Source organism: Equus przewalskii, chromosome 1 (genome assembly GCF_037783145.1).
Source record: "Equus przewalskii isolate Varuska chromosome 1, EquPr2, whole genome shotgun sequence".
In the NCBI taxonomy this organism is placed as follows: Eukaryota; Metazoa; Chordata; class Mammalia; order Perissodactyla; family Equidae; genus Equus; species Equus przewalskii.
The window spans coordinates 135,768,388-135,789,516 of NC_091831.1; the positions used below are offsets into that span (position 1 = coordinate 135,768,388).

Here is a 21,129-nt window from a genome sequence, read left to right on the forward strand (position 1 = left end):
TGAAAACTTAAGAATTTCAAGAAGGAAATTTGTTGGCCATCTACATATTCTAAACACTTTACAGTACTAGGCACTTCTATATACATTTTACCTTTTAGGGGAATAGCTACCCAATTAAGAGAATATACTTTAAAGACATTTATGTGGGGGCCAGCCCGGTGGTTGAGTGGTTAAGTTCTCCTGCTCTGCTCCAGCGGCCTAGGGTTTTGCCAGTTTGGATCCTGGACCGGACATGGCACCGCCCATCAGGCCATGCTGAGGTGGCGTCCCACATGCCACAACTAGAAGGACCCACAACTAGAATATACAGCTACATACTGGAGCACTTTGGGGAGAAGAAGAAGAAAAAAAGAAGATTGGCAACAGATGTTAGCTCAGGTGCCAATCTTTAAAAAGAAAAAACAGACTTTTACATTGATGTAATATAAATGCAGTTGTAAAATAAACAAATGGCAATTTTAGCTAGAATTTTGATAATTGTATATTCATATGTTTCCTAAAACAGAAGCCCCACTAAATAATGATTTCCTAGCCACTGAAGAGACTTGAAATTACTAAGTACTTGCCATCAATACAGTTTTATATTTGTATCAATTATCTGTTGCTAGCTAGCAAACCACTCTAAACCTTAACCATTTTATTTTCTCACAATTCTGTGAGTCAGCAATTTGGTCTGGGATCAGCTGGCTAGTTCTTCTCTTGGTCTCTCCTGAGGTCACTTATGTGGCTGTAATCATCTTACAGTTTCAACAGAATGTGGGTAGCTTAAAAACAGCAAGGGAGAGTTCCAACATCAGAAGAGAGGAAGGAAGCCCCATGTACAAAGCTTTTGCAAGCCTCTGCTTGCATCACGTTTGCTAATATCTCACTGGGCAAAGCAAATCACGTAGGCAAGCCCAGAGTTAGTGTAGGAAGGACTGCCCACAAGTGTAGCTAGATGGAGGCATAATTTATTTGGGGCTATTAGTCTTAAAATATACCACAATATTCTTTTTTTTTTAATTGAGGTAAAATTAATTTATAAAATATACATTTCAGGTGTACATCATTATATTTGGACTTCTGTATAGACTACATCATGTTCACCACCAAAATGTACCATACAAATGTACCACAATATTCTTAAAATGTATAATTCGGTTTAACTCCAAAATGATTTATTGGCACAACATTTGATCAAAGGACTAACATGATTTCATGAGATGTTGTCTATAACTATTAATAAAGGATTTTGATCACATGAGCACATACCTCATTTAGCTCTTCATTGTGTACCTGCCTAAAACTAAACAGTATTTTGTTTTGGTTCCTTTCAATGCATTAATTTGTCAGTTTCAGACAAGGCTCAGAAAACAACATTTTGCCTCACTGATGGCCCATGAGTGAAGTGAATTGTAATTGCAGGTTTTTATATTTATACAAGCCTTTGTAACTATATAATCATGCATAGAGAAACAGTAGTTTTCCTAGTATCCTGCTTTTGTGATTTTAAGAAACATTCTCGGTGTAAAGCTTTGTCTTTTGTTAAATGTAGAGAACCTTTTTCATAGCTAATGCTAGTAATTCTTAGAGAACAAAATAAACAATTATGAGTAAAAAGCAATTTAGTTTACTTTTTTGAGAGAGAAAAATATAAAGGGTTTGAGTCACCCACCTTGAAACAAATGCAAAGAATACAACATGGGATTTAAAGAAAAAATAAAATGTAAAATAGTCTTTAGTATCTAATTATGGCAACTTTGGGAAAGGTAAAAGATACAGAAAAAGATGGGGTAAAAAAGAAGAGGGAGAGTATCAATCTCTCTTTCCTGTATGTCTGTTAATCTTCTTCTACACATATTATGTTTATACATATTTACATGTTTAGTTAATTCACATATTTATTGCCAAGTGGAATAAGATTTTTTTTCTTAGTCAAAACATTAAAAAAATGTTCCTGGTGACCATATGATATTTGCGGCTAAAATTGTACATGGTGAAAATGGTTGGAGCAGAAATGTGATATGAAATTATGCTTGTGTGTAATATAAAGTGGATCAGAAATTATAGCCCTTACCTTCCTCATATGCAGTAAATCAGCACAAACTACTCAATTATTTTAAAATCTGAAAGGCACTGTGGGAAATCATGCTCCACCACAGTAGTTCCTGAACTCTGTTGCTCAAAGTATGAGTTTCCCAAAATTGTAAAGATGCCCTTCTTTGAAACAAAACGTTCCTTAACTAAATACATTTGAGAAACATCATATATTATTTCCTCCTATTAGAGATTCACATTGGAAATTAAAGTCGTTCAATAAAGGAATCCATTTAACTCAACGTTTGCCAAATAAATTGGACTGCTAATAGTCGAACATAGTGATCTAGTAAATGAATTCTTATTGAGTGATTACTGTGTGACTGGCTCTTCTCTAGGCATTGGCAACAAAACAATGTCCCTTCCCCATTGGAGCTTACATCTCAGGCAATACACAAACAAACATATAAATATTCAGGTAGTGTCATAAGTGCTATAAAGAGAGCTACGATATGGGGAAGAGACAAAGTGACAGAGGTAGTAAGGTAAGTTCTTTTGGAAGAAATGACATCTGAGCAGAGCCATGTGGATATCTGAGGAAATTGTACAGGCCTTGAGACAGAAGTGTGCTTGGCATGTTAGAGAAACAAGAAGAAGGCCAGGGAGGCTAGAGTGAGGGGAAGAGCAGGTAGTGGGAAATGAGGGGTTGGGGGTGGGGGGTAACCAAGAGTAGATCTTATAGGACAGACTTTGTGGACCACAGATTTTATTCTAAGAGAGGTGGAAGACATTGGAGGCTTTTGATCAGATTTACATTTTAAAGGGATTACTCTGGCGGCCACCTGAAACAGCCACCTGAAAAATTGATTCTAAGGAGGTAAGAGTAGAAGTTGGGAGATCATTAATACACAGGTGTCCACGTGAGAGTTGGTGGGCGTTTGGACAGGAGTGATAACGGGGAAAGTAATAAGAAGCTATTAGAATATAATTTGAAATAACAGCCCGCTAGATTTGCCACAGATTGATGTGGAATGTAAGAAAAAAAGAGAAGGAGAATTGGTGGGGGAAGTCAAAGGTTTGGTTTGAACATGTTAAAATTCGAGATGTCTCTTAGATGTCCAAGTAGAGAGGTTGAGTAAGCAGCGGGGGGTTAAGTTCATGGGAGAGGTGTGGTCTAGTGGTATAACTTAGAAGTCAGCAGTGTGTAGATGATATTTAAAACTGTGGAACTGGAGAAAAATCACTTAGAGAGTGTGGACAGAAGCGAGGTCTGACTGCATTCTGCAGCACTTCTCCCACCTCGAAATCTTACCATTTGCTTTTATATTTTCAAGGAACACTCCTTTGGTGACAAATAGCTCATATTTTAATGTAAGTTTAATCAGCATTTACTGAGAATTGTCTTGTACAAAGCATTATGCTAGCCACTATAAGCTGTTCAAATATGAAAAAAATTTCTGTTCTCCAGAAAGGGCAGATGGCGAGGTCAGAGATGAGGAAGACAACTTAACTTGCGTTGGGTATATACTCTTGTGTCAGACACCTGCCGGTTTATTTAATCCTTATAATAATTTTATGAGGTGGGAATTATTGCCCCCAGGAGGAAAGTAAAGTACAGTAACGTGCCCCAAGTCACAAGTTACTTGGTGGGTAGCATACCAGCATTTGATCAATATTGCTCCAAGACTGAGCCTGTCACACTGTCGGGTATCGGGTATGTGAAACTCCTAGTCTAGCTAAAGATTCAGACACATATAAAAAGCAGTAGACTGAAATAATCGCACTCACTGAGATTGAGACAGTCTGCTGAGAAAATACAGACAGTCAGATCACTTTACTCTTTGAGAACTGCTTTGACTGTGCTCACAGGGAAACCAGAATGTTAGTTTCCCTTTTTGGTCTGAAGGAAGACTCTGGAAGGAAGGGGAGTGCACATACACACACTGCCCAGCTCGTCCGCTTATAAATTTAATTAAATGAAGAGACTTTTAATTTCTGGTAGTGATTGGTTTTTGCCAAGCACTTTTTAAAATTAAATGTAAAGTATTCTATGATCAACAGAAACTCTATTGATTTATATGTCTATTTGTGAAGAAATTGAAATGCTCTTCCTTGTAGCTAATTGTGACATGTCACAATACTTCTTTGTTTTTTAATTCACCTGCCTGAGAACATGGTAACAGTGGAAAGAGTCTTCCCGATTCTGAATAAGGGTCGGTTTGTTTATTTAACAGTTGTGTACTCAGGTTGCTCACACTCCCTCCAGGCCAAGTTGAAACCAAAGAACATGAAAACAAGCCGTGTTTGGCTCCTCACATAGCCATTGGGTTCGGCTGCCTCACGCCATGTGACCTGCAGAGGTGGCCTCTGAATCATGACCTTAGCTCTAAGATCACCCCACATTTCACTTGCATTATGAAATATACTCTAGCAAGTTCACTAGAGTAGCCAGCTCTGGCCTGGAGGTATCTGCCACAAGCTATTGTAAGCTCTTTGAAGCTTTGTAAAGATGCCCTGAGTCAGGAAAAAATGAGATGAAATCACTGGAGGAAAGCTAGTTTCCCCTGTGAATAGCCACCCACAGATGCTGTACTGGAACAACTTTCTGGTTGAATTTCTATTACACCTCCTTTCTTAACGTTAGGATTAATTCCTAGGGTGGGAGTCTCTTTTGTAAGAAAAATACTTCAGTGCAGTGGCAGAACGAGAGCAGACAGACCCCTCAAGAAATAGCAGTACCCAAATAGGGATCCTTAGCAGTCATGACAACAGAGAAAATACCTTTCAGTCCCAAATATCGTACATAAATTCAAATGATGATTACTTTTGGAGAGAAGTAGATGCTAGGCAGATTGCTGGTGATGATTTTGGTAGTTAATCTGAGGTCTAGGTCTTCAACACTCTGAGGTTCCTACATGACTTTGACATTTTATTTCCTGTTTATATTTAAGAAATCTTAGGATAATGATTAGGAGGGTGAAAAATATGTTCATACTTTCAAAAATAATTGTGTTATTATTTCTAATTTAAGAAGTAAGAACAAGATCATCTGTCACAGTGATTACCACGAGTGGTTTAAACATTTCTAAAAGAAAAAACAGACTCTCACTTTGGATTTTAAAAATCTAATTATAATTGTTAGATCTGAGTTCGTTATACCGTTCTCTCTTTACCTGTGTTTGAAATATTCCATAATAAAGTATTTTTAGTGCTCTTTGTATCCATATCTATATAAAGAGTAAAACATTATACATACGTTTTAAAAATAAAGGACCACGGTGCCAGCCCAGTGGCATAGCGGTTAAGGTCATGTGCTCCACTTCAGCGGCCCAGGGTTCACTGGTTCAGATCCTGGGCATGGACTAGCACTGCTTATCAAACCATGCTGTGGCAGGCGTCCCACATATAAAGTAGAGGAAGATGGGCGTCGATGTTAGCTCAGGGCCAATCTTCCTCAGCAAAAAGAGGACGATTGACAGCGGATGTTAGCTCAGGGCTAATCTTCCTCAAAAAAAAAAAATAATAAAATGAAAATATAAAAAAATAAAGGACCATAATTGTGTGATTGAAAAAAATGAATAAAAGGTAAAGTTTTCTTAATTTGTAATTGATATAGGGGCAATGACCATGGCCTTGCTAGAAAACCTGGTGGCAGGAAATGTGTACATCGTCAAGATATCTGCCTCTAATGAGGTGGGAGAAGGACCCTTTTCAAATTCTGTAGAGCTGGCAGTACTTCCAAAGGAAACTTCTGAGTCAAATCAGAGGCCCAAGCGTCTAGATTCTGCTGATGCCAAAGGTCTGTATGCTGCCCTAGTCCCTGATTTTTCTTAAGAAAATAGAATACATATGTGTTCTTCGACTCCTCAGCACTTTATTTCTGCCCCTACCGTGGCCGTATGCCGAAACCTGCTCCTGGAGTTGTTGCTGGTGAGGTCCTGATGCTGTGGAGTCTCGGAGCTCTTCTCTGCGCTCCCAGAAGGAGACAAACCTACCTCAGAAGTAACTGCATTTTTCAGACCACTGTGTCCCAGTTACTTCTCTTCCCAGCTGTGCAGCCACCAACACAGACGAGCCACACCCACATGAACTGGTGGGAGTAGGCTTCCTGGGAGGTTTCATGGGAATAAACAGCAGTGGTGGTTGTGGTGTTCAAGCTAAGAAGAGCATGGTTTTCATTAAGAGTTTTTACCACAAAAAAAAAAAAAAACCAGCCTTTCCAGAGAGAAAGTTGTTTCTCTCCAGAAAGCATTTGGAAATAATATCTTCAAAGAGCCACTCTCACTCCACTCAGGGCAACTTCCTTCTGTTCTGAAGGAAGCGGGGGACTCCTGTGGTACAGAGTCGACTAGGCACCTCCTTTTCCTCCTCTCTGGGGGAGTGGGCCTGGTGTGTCTGCACTGGGGGCAAGGAACAGCTTTAAACGGAGGAAAAGCAAGCTGAACTCAGGACAGCATTAAGGATTCCTCGTTCCTTCGAGGGTAGTCATTCAGTGCTGCGTGTGCGTGTGTATGTGAGTGTGTCTGTGTGTTTTTGTGTGTGTGAAAGAGAGAGACAGACTGGGAAGGAGAGGAGAAAAAAAGAGAAGGGCAGGGCAGTCAGATTTCAGCACAGGAAGGAGGTGGCCACGGTAGCTACCATCTCATCAGGGGAAGTGGAGAGCAGGGCTCACATTCCCTTCCCAAATACCTTGCTACTCAAAGTGTCTGAGGACCAGCAGCATGAGAATCACCTGAGAGCTTCCTGGACATGCCGAATCACAGGCCCCACCCCCGACCTGGTGAATCACAATGTGCATTTTAACATATCCCCTGGTGACTCATATGCACATTAAAATTTAAGAAGCAGTGCTATGGAAATGCAAATACGTACATGGAAAACTAATCTTCTATATACATACACATCTGCTTTTAAGGTAACATGACATGAAAGCTATCCCTTGGTTCCTCAAGGAACATCTCTGCCTTGTGCCTTTTAGCATTATAAATTATTAACTGATGTTCATGTTTGATATAATAATTTATTATCTAGAACTCATATTTAAAATCTTCAGTATTGGAAGATAAACCCATCTTTGAGAGAACTTATGAAAGACCCATCTTTGAGAGAACTTATGAAAGAGTAATGTATGTCTTTTCTGCTTAGACACAGAGGCCAAGAGTTTTCCAATGAGATAAAAGAAAACTATAGAAAAGCAAATATCTGAGAATTAGGATAAATAGAATCATTTATTTTTCTGATTGATTCTGAGTGAATGTGTTTCCCCTTCTAGTTTATTCAGGCTATTACCATCTGGACCAAAAATCAATGACTGGCATTGCCGTAGGCGTTGGCATCGCCTTGACCTGCATCCTCATCTGTGTTCTCATCTTGATATACCGAAGTAAAGCCAGGTGTGTTTCCATTGCTAGCGATGTGGAGGTGGTTAAAAAACATTTAAATTGCAGTAACCACGAGAAGCAAATTGAAATCAAGTGCCTTTTAGAGTAACTGGGATTTCCCACTTTAAAATTATTGTTACTTGAGTTCTTACAGCTATAGAGGTGTGCTCACTTTGGAAGGCTATTATTTTCTTGCCATTTGAAAAATTACTCTGCCAATAAAATATTCTTAAATGAGGTCGTAGTTGCCTCATTTCCTTAGTATTTTGAGAAAAACAAAGGATGTCCTTGGGGTTTGTTTTTTTTTTTTTTTTTAATGACACTATCTGATGTATCTTCTGCTTGAGAAGATTTTTTTACTGTCTGGAATAGTTTCATATTTAAGTAGCCTGGAATGCCTGGAGCTCCACTCTCACCACCACAAGGCATACATTTCGGATTCTCCAGATATGGATTAAAACGTGTAATAACTGGAGATTGGTTCTCTATAAACTCTGTCAAAAAATCTGATCTATAGTTGGACTTCAGCTAAACTCTCAGCATTCGGTGAACTTGTCTCTTTCTAACCTTTATATTTTGGCTTTTGCTTTTATTTATTTTCTTAAGGTCTTTTTTCAATTAAAAAAATCAAAGTCAGGGGCTGGCCCCGTGGCCGAGTGGTTAAGTTCGCGCGCTCCACTGCAGGTGGCCCAGTGTTTCGTTGGTTCGAATCCTGGGCGCAGACATAGCACTGCTCATCAGACCACGCTGAGGCAGCGTCCCACATGCCACAACTAGAAGGACCCACAACGAAATATACAACTATGTACCGGGGGGCTTTGGGGAGAAAAAGGAGAAAAATAAAATTTAAAAAAAAAAAAAAAAATCAAAGTCAAATACATATCACTTTTAGGTAATTCCAGTTACTAGACTCCTTCCATTAGCATAGGTTATTCAGAGTTTACTCTCTTTGCTTTTGGTACTTAGGCACAGAAACATACTCAGAAAATCTTTTGTATTAATGAAAGAGTTAGTGCTAACATCTTTTTGTATATTGAACTGGCTTAGTTTTACCGTCCAAGTTTCTCACTTTCAGAATTTTTAATAAACTCTTTATGCACACAGTTTTAGTGATGCCTAAATCTTGCAGAAGTTCTGCTGTCAATTTGCCATCATTAATCAGCAAGTGAATTGTTATGTTAGTGTGACACACGGCAGACCTGAAGGAGAATGTTTAAATTAAAAATTATAATTTCTGCACAAATTGTAAATAATCAATAATACTAAATAATAGCACTTGGGGAATATTAAGTTTTTTATTAAGTGTTTGTAAAAAGCAATTTTATATAAGCAGATATTGGGGCAAAAAGAAAGAAAAAAGCTTCCTCAAGTCACAAAAGTTTGCAACAATGCGTTGGAGTTAAAATCTGATTACTTAGTTTCTAAAGATATTTGAGAAATAGCATTAAACAATTCCATTGTTTTCAAAGTTGTGATTATAGGCCAAATCTGGTACATTTGCCTATATCTTCTGTGAAGTTAGAAGTTTCTTCTTCTTGCAATATCTTAGAAAATCATCAGCTTCCAAGATGGTACAGAATGGCACTCAACATTTATCTCGGACCAGTGCCTCCCTAGCTATTGGGAATGAAGTAGGAAAGAACCTGGAAGGAGCTGTAGAAAATGAAGAATCCTTAATGCCGATGATAATGCCAAACAACTTCATTGATGCAAAGGTACTCCCAGCTGAGAGACTGACTTGCTGTGTAATCCTTTCCTCCATTCATCTTCTCTTTATGTGTAAAATTTACTTACTAAAAAATTATATATTGAATGTATTTTATCTGTACTCCACTTAAGGAAATGTAGAAGAGTTTCACCCAGATCATTCCTTATGTAAAATATTTGAGGAGAAGAAGATAGGGTTAGATAAAGGATAAAAGAATAAAGAATGAAAGAGAGAGAGAAAAAATGAGAAGTTAGTGTAAATTCAACTAGATGGGATTATATGGAGCTAAGATGTCTTAAATAAGGACACCAGGATCATTCATCTATATATACTATAATTTAAACTTCCTTGTATTTTCCGGGTGGACAATTTTTTATTAATCCATTTTAGACTTAGTTTGATTGATTTTTGAACAGAATTGAGCATCAGAACATTCTGGGTAAGAATAACATTTTAAAAATATGGAACATCTCAATAGATGTCTCAAGATCCTTCCCTTTGTGGCCTGAGGAAGTTGGAGATAGTAATGTCATTAGAGGATGTTACTTCATGTCCTTTCCACTATGTGTAATAATAGTACAGTGATAAGCATTACGAGCACCAACTAAAAATTATTTTTAGTCACCCTGCAACATTAGATAGTGTGCATTATTGTAATAGCTCTCTTAACCAATGTGCTATAAATTCAGGCGTCAGTAAACTACAGCCCAGCCCAGCCCATGGCCTGTTTTTGTATGGTCACCCCTTGAGCTAAGAATTTTACATTTTTAAAGGTAGTTTGGATAAAGAAAAAAAGAAAAGAAGAAGGAGAAAACATGATAGGGGTTATATGTGGTCTACAAAGCCTAAAATCTTTATTCTCTGGCCCTTTAGAGAACAAGTTGGCCAAATCCTGCTATAAATTATTTTTCCCCAACACTTCCCTAAAATTTAGAATAACAAAAATGTAACAAAATTTCAGACAATTTTTCTATTAAATTTTATACAATTGTATTTAACAGATGCAATCTACTTGTATCCAGCATAGTGCTATGGGCTATAAATATTATGGGTAAATAAGAATGAACTGATTTTTGCTACTCCCCTTGTCTTTTTTGTTTGCAATTTAATTTAGCTTTTATTTTCTAATAGAAATGTAAGCCATTCAATTTATTTCAAATTAATCTAAAACATTAGAAACTAAAACTTTTAAATTAAGCATAAGAAGTACTAAAATACACTGTGGTTCTGTTACTACTTACTTGGAACTAGACATGAGAAAGGATTGAGGAGAAGCAGAGTGGGAGGAAGATGTGGAAAAATAGAGGGAGAATCTAAAGTGAAAGGAGGCAGTGCAGAGTGGAGGCCTGAGTGAAGGAGAGAAGCCAGTTTAGAGGACAGATCTTTTGGGTTACCCTAAGGCTTGATCCCCCATCTGTTGCCATTTTGTTGAATGTATGTGGGCCCATTTTTTTTCCTCCCCAAATGCTTTTAAAATTTTTCAAACATCTGGAAAGGTTGAAAGAATAATATGAGGAATGCACAAATAATTGTCAATATCTTATCATTTTTCTCTCTCTCTCTCTTTTTGTTTGCTGTCCCATTTGAAAAGAAGTTTTGGAATCATTATGCTTCACCCCAAATACTTCAGCATATTTATCTCTCTTAAGAATAAACCTATTGAGGCCAGCCCCGTGGCACAGTGGTTAAGTTCGCATGTTCTGCTTCAGCAGCCCAAGGTTCGCTGGTTCGGTTATTGGGTGCAGACCTACGCACCGCTTGGCAAGTCATGCTGTGGCAGGCGTCCCACATAGAAAGTAGAGGAAGATGGGCACAGATGTTAGCTCAGGGCCAGTCTTCCTCAGCAAAAAGAGGAGGATTGGCAGCAGATGTCAGTTCAAGGCTAATCTTCCTCAAAAAAAAGAGAAGAAACCTATTATATCTTTCTGATCGCTCACAAATACCCTGAATTTGTTGTGTGCTGCTTGTGTAAAAGAAGAAATAGTGATTTCTTTTAAGAAGAAATAGTGATTTCTTTTAACAGTTAAATATTTTGTGTACTACTTGTGATAAACTGAAATCTATAATACCAAGATATTTACATTTTCCCCTTTTATTTCTCTAGGGAGGAACGGACCTGATAATTAATAGCTATGGTCCTATAATTAAAAACAACTCTAAGAAAAAATGGCTTTTTTTCCAAGATTCTAAGAAGACGAAAGTTGAGCAGGTAACCCACCTAAATGAGAAAAGTCTCTGACAACCTGTGGTATATGAAATGATAATTTCAAAGAGAGGAAAACATAAATGAATGCTCTAATTTCTGTGTTTTCTGTCTGGATGGGATTTTATTAATTTTGGGCATGACTCTATGGAAAGTCATGGTGGGTGATTACTGAAATGACAATTGGAACAGTGATCAGAGCTGTAGTTTTCAGTGGGGAGTAGGGGCAATGGAGAAAGGGATGGGGTAGGAGCGTGCATCAGAATCCCTGAAGAAGCATGTTGACACTTCACTTGACCCAGTAATTCTGATGTGCTCCTACTCCTTGGTGGGGAACCCTGACCTAGACAAACCCTTCATGATGATGACTTTTCACCCATGTACTTGAACAGTTTGCTATCTCAGAATATATAGAACGTGTAAAACCAGATTTATTATTTTTCAGAGCCCTCTATTGTCACTGATGGTGTTTTATGTATTTTTGCCCAGCCTCAAAGAAGATTTACTCAAGCAGTCTGCTTTTACCAGCCAGGCACTACTGTATTAATCAGTGATGAAGACTCCCCCAGCTCCCCAGGTCAAACAACCAGCTTCCCAAGACCCTTTGGTGTTACAGCTGATACTGAGCATTCAGCGAATAGTGAAGGCAGCCATGAGACTGGGGATTCTGGAAGGTTCTCCCACGAGTCCAATGATGAGATACACCTGTCTTCAGTTATAAGTACCACCCCCCTGACCTCCAGTTCCTTCACTGGCAGTGATTCTGGTGGGGATCCCTCACTGAGGAGATGTGACGACCCTGCAGTGCCATTGGATGCTGAGCAAACTTCCTCTTCCGTTCTGCAGCCCCCATCTGCCATGATGTGCTTTGATAAAAATGATTTTCCAATCTAGACGGCCATGTTCAGGTATTCTCACCTTTGAGCCTGTTCGAAGGACAATGAACAGGGAGCCAAAGCCTTTTGTGAAAATCTTGATGTCTTATTGGGTATTTCAGCTTTTTTTGAATGTGTTTTGTTTTTTATTTTTAAACTCACGTATTTTGAATGTTTCGTTGTCAGCAATGTGAAAAGACAGTCAAGATATTTGACTGGATTATAAAATATATCACTGGAGCGAAGGGAAGACTTTCGAAAGCCCCTTTGCTGACTATCTACCTCAGTTTGCCAGGTGGTAAACTCAGAAGACAACTTTGTTACCTCGTTTGTTGTGATAGTTTATCTCAGCTGCATAACCAATGATACTTCCTAGTAGCATTTTGTTTTCATTGCTGTATGTGTATGTGTGTGATCAAAGGAGTCATATAGGTAGATGAGTAAGAATGTTTATCTGAAGCTCTGATTTTTTAAAAAACTATGACATCTGCATGGTTTGGATAATTTAACACCTCTGGTTGTGAGGACGTCAAACCACTGAGAAGAGAAAAAGTGGGACTGTTTATTTTAATGAATAACCAAAACAAAAAAGTGTATCTCTTTTGAGAACAGAACTACTCAGTAGCATAGAGGGAATACTGTTGCTTCAACGGCCTTTGTGTTGTGGGCGTTGGGTCTGAGCGCTTGATCTGCTGTATCCCAAACCTCAGCCTGCCCAGAGCCGGGCCTTTTCTGCTTCCCCTTTGCCTGACACGGCCAAAGGCTGCACTGTCTAGATTGCAAAGCATCTTCAACATTTCCAGTATCAGCTGCAAAACCATGCAGAAAGCAGATAAAGAATGGGTTATAGTATTTGGTTTCTTTTTTTTTTTTTTGGAATCCCAGCTTGGCTTAAAGTGGTGAAGAAATTTCATGAAATAGTAAGAATGAAGATAAATGCAACAGTAGGCAGTAAAATGAACTTGAGTTATCATAGTAACAGTGCCTTCCATTATATATTATGAAATTCCTTGCCTTATATCTTTTTAATATTCATGAAGTTGTTCAGGACAGGAGTAGAAAGAGTTGCCTTAAGAGTTTCTTGGATTATATCAATGACTATTTTGATGTACAGTATCTTATCAAAGCGTTTGGTTTGTTTTCATGCAGGTTTTGTTTAGGGCTAAGTATTCAGAGCTCTACAACCCTACTTGTATTTTCTTGAATTCGTAAGAGAGTTTGGTACTCTATTCTTCCTTCAGTGTCAATGCTGTGAACGAGAAGTTCTAACTTCAGGAGTGAGTTAATCCTCTTCCTGGTTTGAAATCAGCAAACTATTTCCTTAGCCACATAGACTAGTCTTCCTCTCAATCACGAGACACTTACCTACCAGGTGACCAGCGGTGGGAGAGGATAAAGATTTAAACACATGGTGTAGAGAGGGGGCCCCATATCTTTTTTAAAGCATTTTTTCAAATTATCTGGAAATGACTTTTGTGCCTCGTTTTAAAAGGAATCTTAATGGGTTTCCCCTTGAAACCTTTGGTTTAGAAAGGGGGGCTCATGGTAAAGGGTGTTCTAAAATCAAATATTAGTCCCCCCTCTATCATCTCCTATCCTAACATCTGATGATACAACATTTTTTTTTTTACTGTTTTTTAATCTGTAGTTTTGTGCCAAACTGGATGTGTTCAGAAGCATACCAACATTAAGTGCCAGCAACCACTTCTGAACTAAATTCAAAGTCCCCCATTTAGCTATCTGAGTATGGGCTTCCTGGCAAAACAAAAGAAGCAGAGCTTTAGGTGAACAATCTGAGGCAAGGAAAAATGCCTCTCCTGCCTTTATAGCTCCTGTTTTATACTACCTCCTTTTAAAGTTATTCTAGTATTATTTTTTTTTCCTGTACTCAGGGAACATTTTGTTACTTTTGAGCTGCCTCATGGAAGCATGGGCAAATTGACAGGGTATGGCGTTTTTGGGTTTGTAAGTAGAAGTATGTGGGGCCAACTTTTATCAGTATCAGAAATTAAGGAGTTCAATGAGTTCATTTTATTTTTTAAACTTTCCTTAAAAAGCAAACAAAATCTAAAGCGAACACATCATCCATCATGATTATGGAAGATGTGTCTAGGATTGTATGGATTTGAATTGTTTCAAAAGCCTAAAAAGATGATCTGAAGTCCTTGAGGGGAAAGTATTTTGTTTGTTTGGTTTTTGATGAATAGGCCCATAGTTATTATAGATCTTTAGGCTATAACTATTTGCTAATTATTTACCAGTACATTGTTTTACTTTTTCACCTTTCATCTTGTTCTTATACAGGTTTTTTCATAATAATCTGTTACCAAAGAATTTTCAGTAGAAAGTGAAAATTTGACTATAATTCCCCCCACACACAAATTGAATTAACTAGAAACATCTATAGGTATGAAGTTTATACGAGTAGTTACTAACCCAAAGTAATAGGGTTTATATTGATTGTTATAGTTAAATAGACTAGTAATTTTAACTACCTTATTGTTACCAGAGCATTTAAAATACGTTCTTTACCAGCAAATAGTTCCAAAGAATTTCAAGTGTAATTTTTTTTCTTTAGCAAGTAAATCTTCAACTCCACAGTATTAGAGTCAAGTATTTTAAATTGTTGAAACTACTTGTTGGAGAGAAAAAAAAAATCTTTTCACCAAAGATAAATATTTTGATCTCACTGAGTAAGATATTTAGTGTACAGCAAAGACTTCTTTTTTACTTGGCCAAAGCAAGCTTCTTTGAAGTCTTGAGTATGAAATTGTAACTAAAATGTGAAGGTTCTGACTTATATCCCATAGTGGTCTTACTTCACGGTATTTCACTCCAAAAGGGCTAATATGCAAATGGTAACTATTTTCTTTTCCAAAGACTTATTTGCTGTAAGTACTGATATGTGCATGTCATTTTTATGCCAAATATTACAAGATCAGTATTTTCATACCAAAGACCATTAAAATATATAGATTAGCCTGTAAGTAAGTAAAGATGAGCAGATTTGAAATAAATTTATTTAGAGGCTGATAGGGAATCTAGGTTTAGTAGCAAAGATATCAAAGGGCTAAGTTTACATAATTAAAAGCAATACAATTATATTGGTATTTATCAGTGTTTTTATTCAAGTACTTTTTATCAGCAAATTAAAAAAAAATACCAAAGATATTTAAGGTTACCTCCGCATATAGGCAAATTTAGTTGTACATTAAACTGTTGTTTCTTGTTTTTATGTCAACCAAACATGTCTCTCCAGAACCTCGTATGCATACAAATGGCATACATAGGGACTTTCCCTTAAATCTGCTGATTCAGCCACAGGATGTTTTTGCCAAATAATGTGATACTTTCCTAAGCACCTTGAGCATGAGATGTCAACAGAAATATCAGCAGGCTTTTCCATCGCAGAGCATTATGGCAGCCCCTGACTTAGCCTGCTCAGTCTTCCTCCTGTTTGCAGCCTTACCTGGTTAACTCAGAAGGCTTGGGGCAGTCCCTTAATAACAGAGATGTTCTCATCTCTGGGGAGCAATGGGATTTAACAGGCAGACAAATCCTATCGCTATTTAAGTGGCCTATACTTTGATAGATGTGCTCTTTAAAGTTGTCCATAAATTGAAATATTTTAATTGCATCGAGGGAGACTGGTGTTTCAAACTTTCGTGGAAACTTGGGTGAAAACAAAATCTTTATGAAGTCTGGAGTTTTATATTTTTATTAGCCTAAAAGTAAGGACACAGCTTTATCCACTAAGTGGCTTTAAAAAATCAGCTTTGGCACACCAGGGAAATTAGATCCTCAGTGAAATGCCTTTTATTTGCCTTTCCTTCAAGCAGGAAGAGTGCCAACACCGGGAACAATGACAGTGATTTGCATTAGTTTGTCTTTGCATTAGTTTGCCTTTGTTAAGGACTCCTGCCAGAAACTTGCTCATGTTGACAACTCAGGGGTCCAGAGGAAGACACCTTTGGAAACAATTCAGAATGTCACAAAAAGTATCTCTTTTTGGTGCAAAAATATCCAGATGTTCCGATTCAGCAGTGATTCACGTGTTTATATTTCTCTGAATGTAAATTTTGGATATTGAATGTTAAAAAAAGAGTTCCAACTGTACTGCGAGAGTTATGATCTTTCTAAGACTAAACATGTATTTTGCAGACTTTGTTCCTGACAGTTTGCCACATGGGTCTCTGGTAAAATTGCTTTGGTTTAATAGTCAAAATAATTTTTGTGGGCTGTGAGCACAGAGTAGAGGGTTCTGGAGATCAGCATACACAACCAGTTGTCTAATTGTGAGTTTAATTGCTGTTTAGAAGAACATATACATAGATTTCTGTGTTAAGTTGCTTTATGCTCAGGACATAAGATCCCAGGCTAATGCAATGTGTGTGTTAGCAGGCTTTAATCTTCTCAGGCAGTTTCCCTTTTTAAAGCCTTTGAAAGTGGTTTAAGATTAACATGACGGTCTTGTATTTTTACCAGACAGATGCTATATTATTATTGCTGCTGTAACAAATTACCACAAACTTAGTGGCCTTAAAACAACATACATTTATTGTCTGCCAGTTCTGTAGGTCAGAAGTCCCACACGGGTCTCACTGGGATAAAATCAAGGTTCGTTTCCTTGTCTTTTCTGGCTTTTAGAGGCTGTGGTCCCCTCGCTCCATCTTCAAAGCCAGCAACATAGCATCTCTCTGACCCTGCTTCCATTACCATATCTTTTCTTCTGACTGCAGCCGGGAAGGTTCTCCAATTGTAAGGACTCATGAGATTAGATTGAGCCTACCTGGATAATTCAGGGTCATCTCCCCATCTCAAAATTCTTAATTTAATCACATCTGTAAAGTCCCTTTTGCCACATATGGTAACATATTCAGAGTCCAGGGATATGAGCACGGACTTCTTTAGGTGACCATTATTTTGTCTACTACAGATACATTATTTCTATAGAATGCTGATTCCCATAAATGTTTATAGCATTACAGAGATTGGAAGTCCAAAGGCATGTGCCCCCGGGGATCTTTAAAATTTCAAAGCTACAAAAACCTTGGCTTGTAGCCTATTATATGTGTCCATTAAACTTTCTAAGTCACTTGTAAACACGATTCAGCTTTAAGCTTTTTGAATATGTACGTAAATAAATAAAGTAACCTCTCAGTTCTATATGTTTAACAGAAAGTTTCCTAAATATTTGGCCCTAAACTTTATGGAATTTCATCAGAAATTTTTTTTTTAAAGATTTTATTTTTCCTTTTTCTCCCCAGAGTCCCCCGGTGCATAGTTGTGTATTTTTAGTTGTGGGTCCTTCTAGTTGTAGTATGTGGGATGCTGCCTCAGCATGGCTTGATGAGCGGTGCCACATCCACGCCCAAGATTTGAACCAGCGAAACCCTGGGCCACTGAAGCAGAGTGCGCGAACTTAACCACTCGGCCACGGGGCTGGCCCCTCATCAGAAATTTTTGAAAACTGTTCTCAGTATGGTTGAACTCTCTCCTATTCTCTTAAGTGATTATGTTGTTGAAAGGAAGACCTCAAAACATAGAGACTCAGATTTGATGAACAGAACCTTGCTCAAGTTCATTCTTCATGTTTTTTGTTAAAGTGTATTTGCAACATGTAACCTTTCTGCGTTTTAAATCGTGTTTATTTCTTCAGCTTCACCAGCTATTGACTGGTTTTAGGTTTGGTAACCCCTCGATTTTCCATCAATCTCAGCAAGAGCCTCCACTTACCTTATCAGCATGTACAACTCCTCAGAAATAGTATCTTTCTTGTCCTTCTTCTTTGATTTCAATTGTCCCTTTTCCTGGAAAGCTTTAGATTCCACAGCTCTAGTTTATTCTAATTCCTGGGTCATTTCAAGTCAAGCTTTCTTTCAGTTTTGAAGGATAATTTCTGATTCTACCCTAATTTTCAGCATCTCTTCAAGTAAAGAGATAAAGCTATCTTCAGAGACCATGATGATTTTCTGAGTAAGGGTAAGCATGCTGGCTTGTTTTCAGCTACTTCTGACTCTAGTCTTTTGGAAGGGATAATCCCATTTCCCGAGCATATTCACATGCCAAGTACGTGCTTCATCCATGCAGACTGTTACATTCTACAAAGCAAGCATTATCCCCATTTTAGAGATCAGAAACCTGAGGTTTAAAATGTCTAACTTGCCAAAGAGTTCAGCTAGTAAGTGGCTCAGCCAAGAAACGAACCCAAATTGGTCTAACTCTGAAGTTTACAGAATTTCTACTATGATACATCTTCTCAGCTAAATGGTAGTTAATTACCCAGGCTCATAGTGCCTTCCACTGTGTCAACATAACCTGTCCACATAGTAATAGGCAACCAACAGAGAGAAGTCTGTCTTAGTTGCGTCCATTTATTCACAGGAGGCATTTAGGAGGCTGAGTCGTAACTCACCCTTGTCATCTCCTATTCTCCCTCTTTCCTCCTTTAAAACTTTCCATTTCTCTTCACCAAAATTATTTCTGAAAACTGGTGCTTGTGCTAAAACTGATGCCTTAGAAATAAGGTAGGCATGGTTTCTGGAGTCCTCACCTATTCAAGCACTTCCTTACTAGACTAGGTGTTTAGAATTGGATTTTTAGGAGCCAGCCTGGTGATGCAGTGATTAAGTTTGCGTGCTCTGTTTCAGCGGCCCAGGGCTCGCCAGTTCAGATCCTGGCTGCGGACCTACACACCATTTATCAAGCCATGCTGTGGCAGGCGTCCCACATATGAAATAGAGGAGGATGGGCACAGACGTTAGCTCAGGGCCAGTCTTCCTGAGCAAAAAAGAGGAGAATTGGCAGCAGATGTTAGCTCAGGGCTAATCTTCCTCAAATAAATAATAAAAAAATGGAATTGGATTTTATCTTTTATAATTTTTCTGTAGTCCTCGTATCCAAATAGGAATTTGTTAACTGGAAAAAGCCAGGTGTGTAACCAGTCATCCTTGCTAGATCTGAAGAGTCAAAAGTTTTTATGGGAGTACAACCTAATTAATTATTCACCCTAATCTGGGAGGGAGTAAAGTCTGAGGGAGAGTCATTTAGTAGAACAAATATATAAGAGGTTAGTCATCGGAGCACCTAAATTCTAGTCCTTGACCATTTGGAGAATTGTTTGGTAAGAAAGTTCTTAACCTACTTCTGTTCCTTCTCTATCTATGAAATGAGGATAATTTGTTATGTAGAATGAAGCAGTAGTACTTTGAAAACTTAAAAGAAAATTCAAGTATAAATAATTATGATCTGAAAGTCATTTCTATGAGGCTGAGGCATATCTTAACAAACTTGGTTTCTTTACAGATCAGCCTTTCCGATTACATTTTGCCTGTGCTAAAATGAAAAATGTTTGCATTTCTTGTATATGCACCAGAAAACTAACAGAAGAAAGTGGTTGGTAAAAAGATAGACTGGTATTTAAACCCTCATCTGTAACGTAGGTAAATCTATAAGAGGACACGGAGAAATTTACAGTACTGTTGAGAATATTAAACATGAAATCACCTTACCCTGATTTAAATCTTTCATTTCTTGATATCTTGGCTTTTCAAGATTTAAGGAGAGCGTCAAATATCCCCAGAGGGGTAGATGGGTGAGGAGAAAAGTGCATTTTTACGATTCTTCTCTAACAGATCTACTTTTTCAAGATTACGGAACATTTTAACATTTCTTTAAACTCTTTGGAATGAATTTTAAATAGGACCACACCTTAATGGCCTCTAATTTACTCGTCTACCTTTAAGGCTTCTTGGAAAGAATTATGTGATTATCATCTGTTTTTAGAGAAAAAAATTATTTTCCCTAACTTTTTCTCAGACCGTCCAATATCACTCTTAGTATAAATCCATGCGATTCTGAACACCTCTGCAGATTTGCTCAGGTTTACATCGTGTACGTAGTTCAAGGGATAGACACACAGTCCTCACTTATAAACTATTTTTAAAAATGCATGTTACAGAAGTTTATTTTTCTATGCAACTGGCTTTAAAAACAACAACAAAAATATTTAAGGTTTTTACCTAAAACATTCTTCTTTCTGTTACCACATTCTATAGATCTATTTTGTTTGCAAATGAAAATGATTGCTGATAATTAGCTGCTTGAGCCTCTTATAGGAATTTGCAAAGCCTGCACACACACACATTGCCTTAGCCTATCAGTAGGGTAGACGACGTCTACCAAGTAAGTTTGTCTGTTTGTTGCTGTTGTTGGACAAAATATTATGTCTGCGTATGTACGATTTTTTTTTCTATTTTCTTCAAAGATGTGAATTAAATGAAAGTGTGGGAGCCAGTTATATTATTTCCTATTATGGGTGCTCTGGATCCTTTCACTCTGTATACCATTTTCTTGTAAAGGCAGCATTTGCAGACTTGCTAATGGACTCGAGAGCTGAGCTATTTTAATTTTGTACTTGACTCAGGGGATCAGCTCTGTGAACTTCATTGCATGAAGAAAGCAAATGTTGGCCTTGATTTTGAATGTACCTTTTTAATGTCTTCTTGAAACGTATTTTGCTTAATAATATGGGTTTGTTTTCTTTTTCTAGCATCATAGTAAATATTGCCTAGTATCTTCCCCCTCCCCAGGGTAGTTTATATACTATCCTACAGGTCATGCCAAAAATGAATAAAAGTTTAAATGCCAAAATGTTTATGAAACTGCTGTCTAAATACTGATTGATTGCACAGTTTAAATAAAAGTTTTCCTTAGTTAAAAAAGAAAAAAAAGCCATATTTTCTTTTACTCTTCGGTTTTCTTTTGGGAAATGGAGAATGAAAACTTTATAGAACGACGGTCATCATGTCCTGGGATGAGATGATTATAGAGTCCACTCCAAGCATTAGGAATCGAGCCTATTTAGGGTATCTAAGAATTGTTTTCATCTGGCATTTACTGAATAGCACCAAGAAAATCACAGTTTTCCATTCCAGTAGATGTTTG

General features: G+C 37.7%; 1 protein-coding gene across 1 annotated transcript in view; it reads left to right on the forward strand.

Annotated features, from left to right (window-relative positions):
• Window positions 1-20,915, forward strand: part of PRTG (protogenin) — a 117,582-nt gene extending 96,667 nt beyond the window's left edge. Inside the window, exons 16-20 of the mRNA XM_070623849.1 lie at window positions 5,633-5,815; window positions 7,289-7,409; window positions 8,947-9,112; window positions 11,210-11,314; window positions 11,798-20,915. Of these exons, the coding sequence (XP_070479950.1) occupies window positions 5,633-5,815; window positions 7,289-7,409; window positions 8,947-9,112; window positions 11,210-11,314; window positions 11,798-12,202 (980 nt within the window). The 3' untranslated portion in view covers window positions 12,203-20,915. The remainder of the gene's footprint in view (window positions 1-5,632; window positions 5,816-7,288; window positions 7,410-8,946; window positions 9,113-11,209; window positions 11,315-11,797) is intronic.
• The last annotated feature ends 214 nt before the right edge of the window (window positions 20,916-21,129 follow it).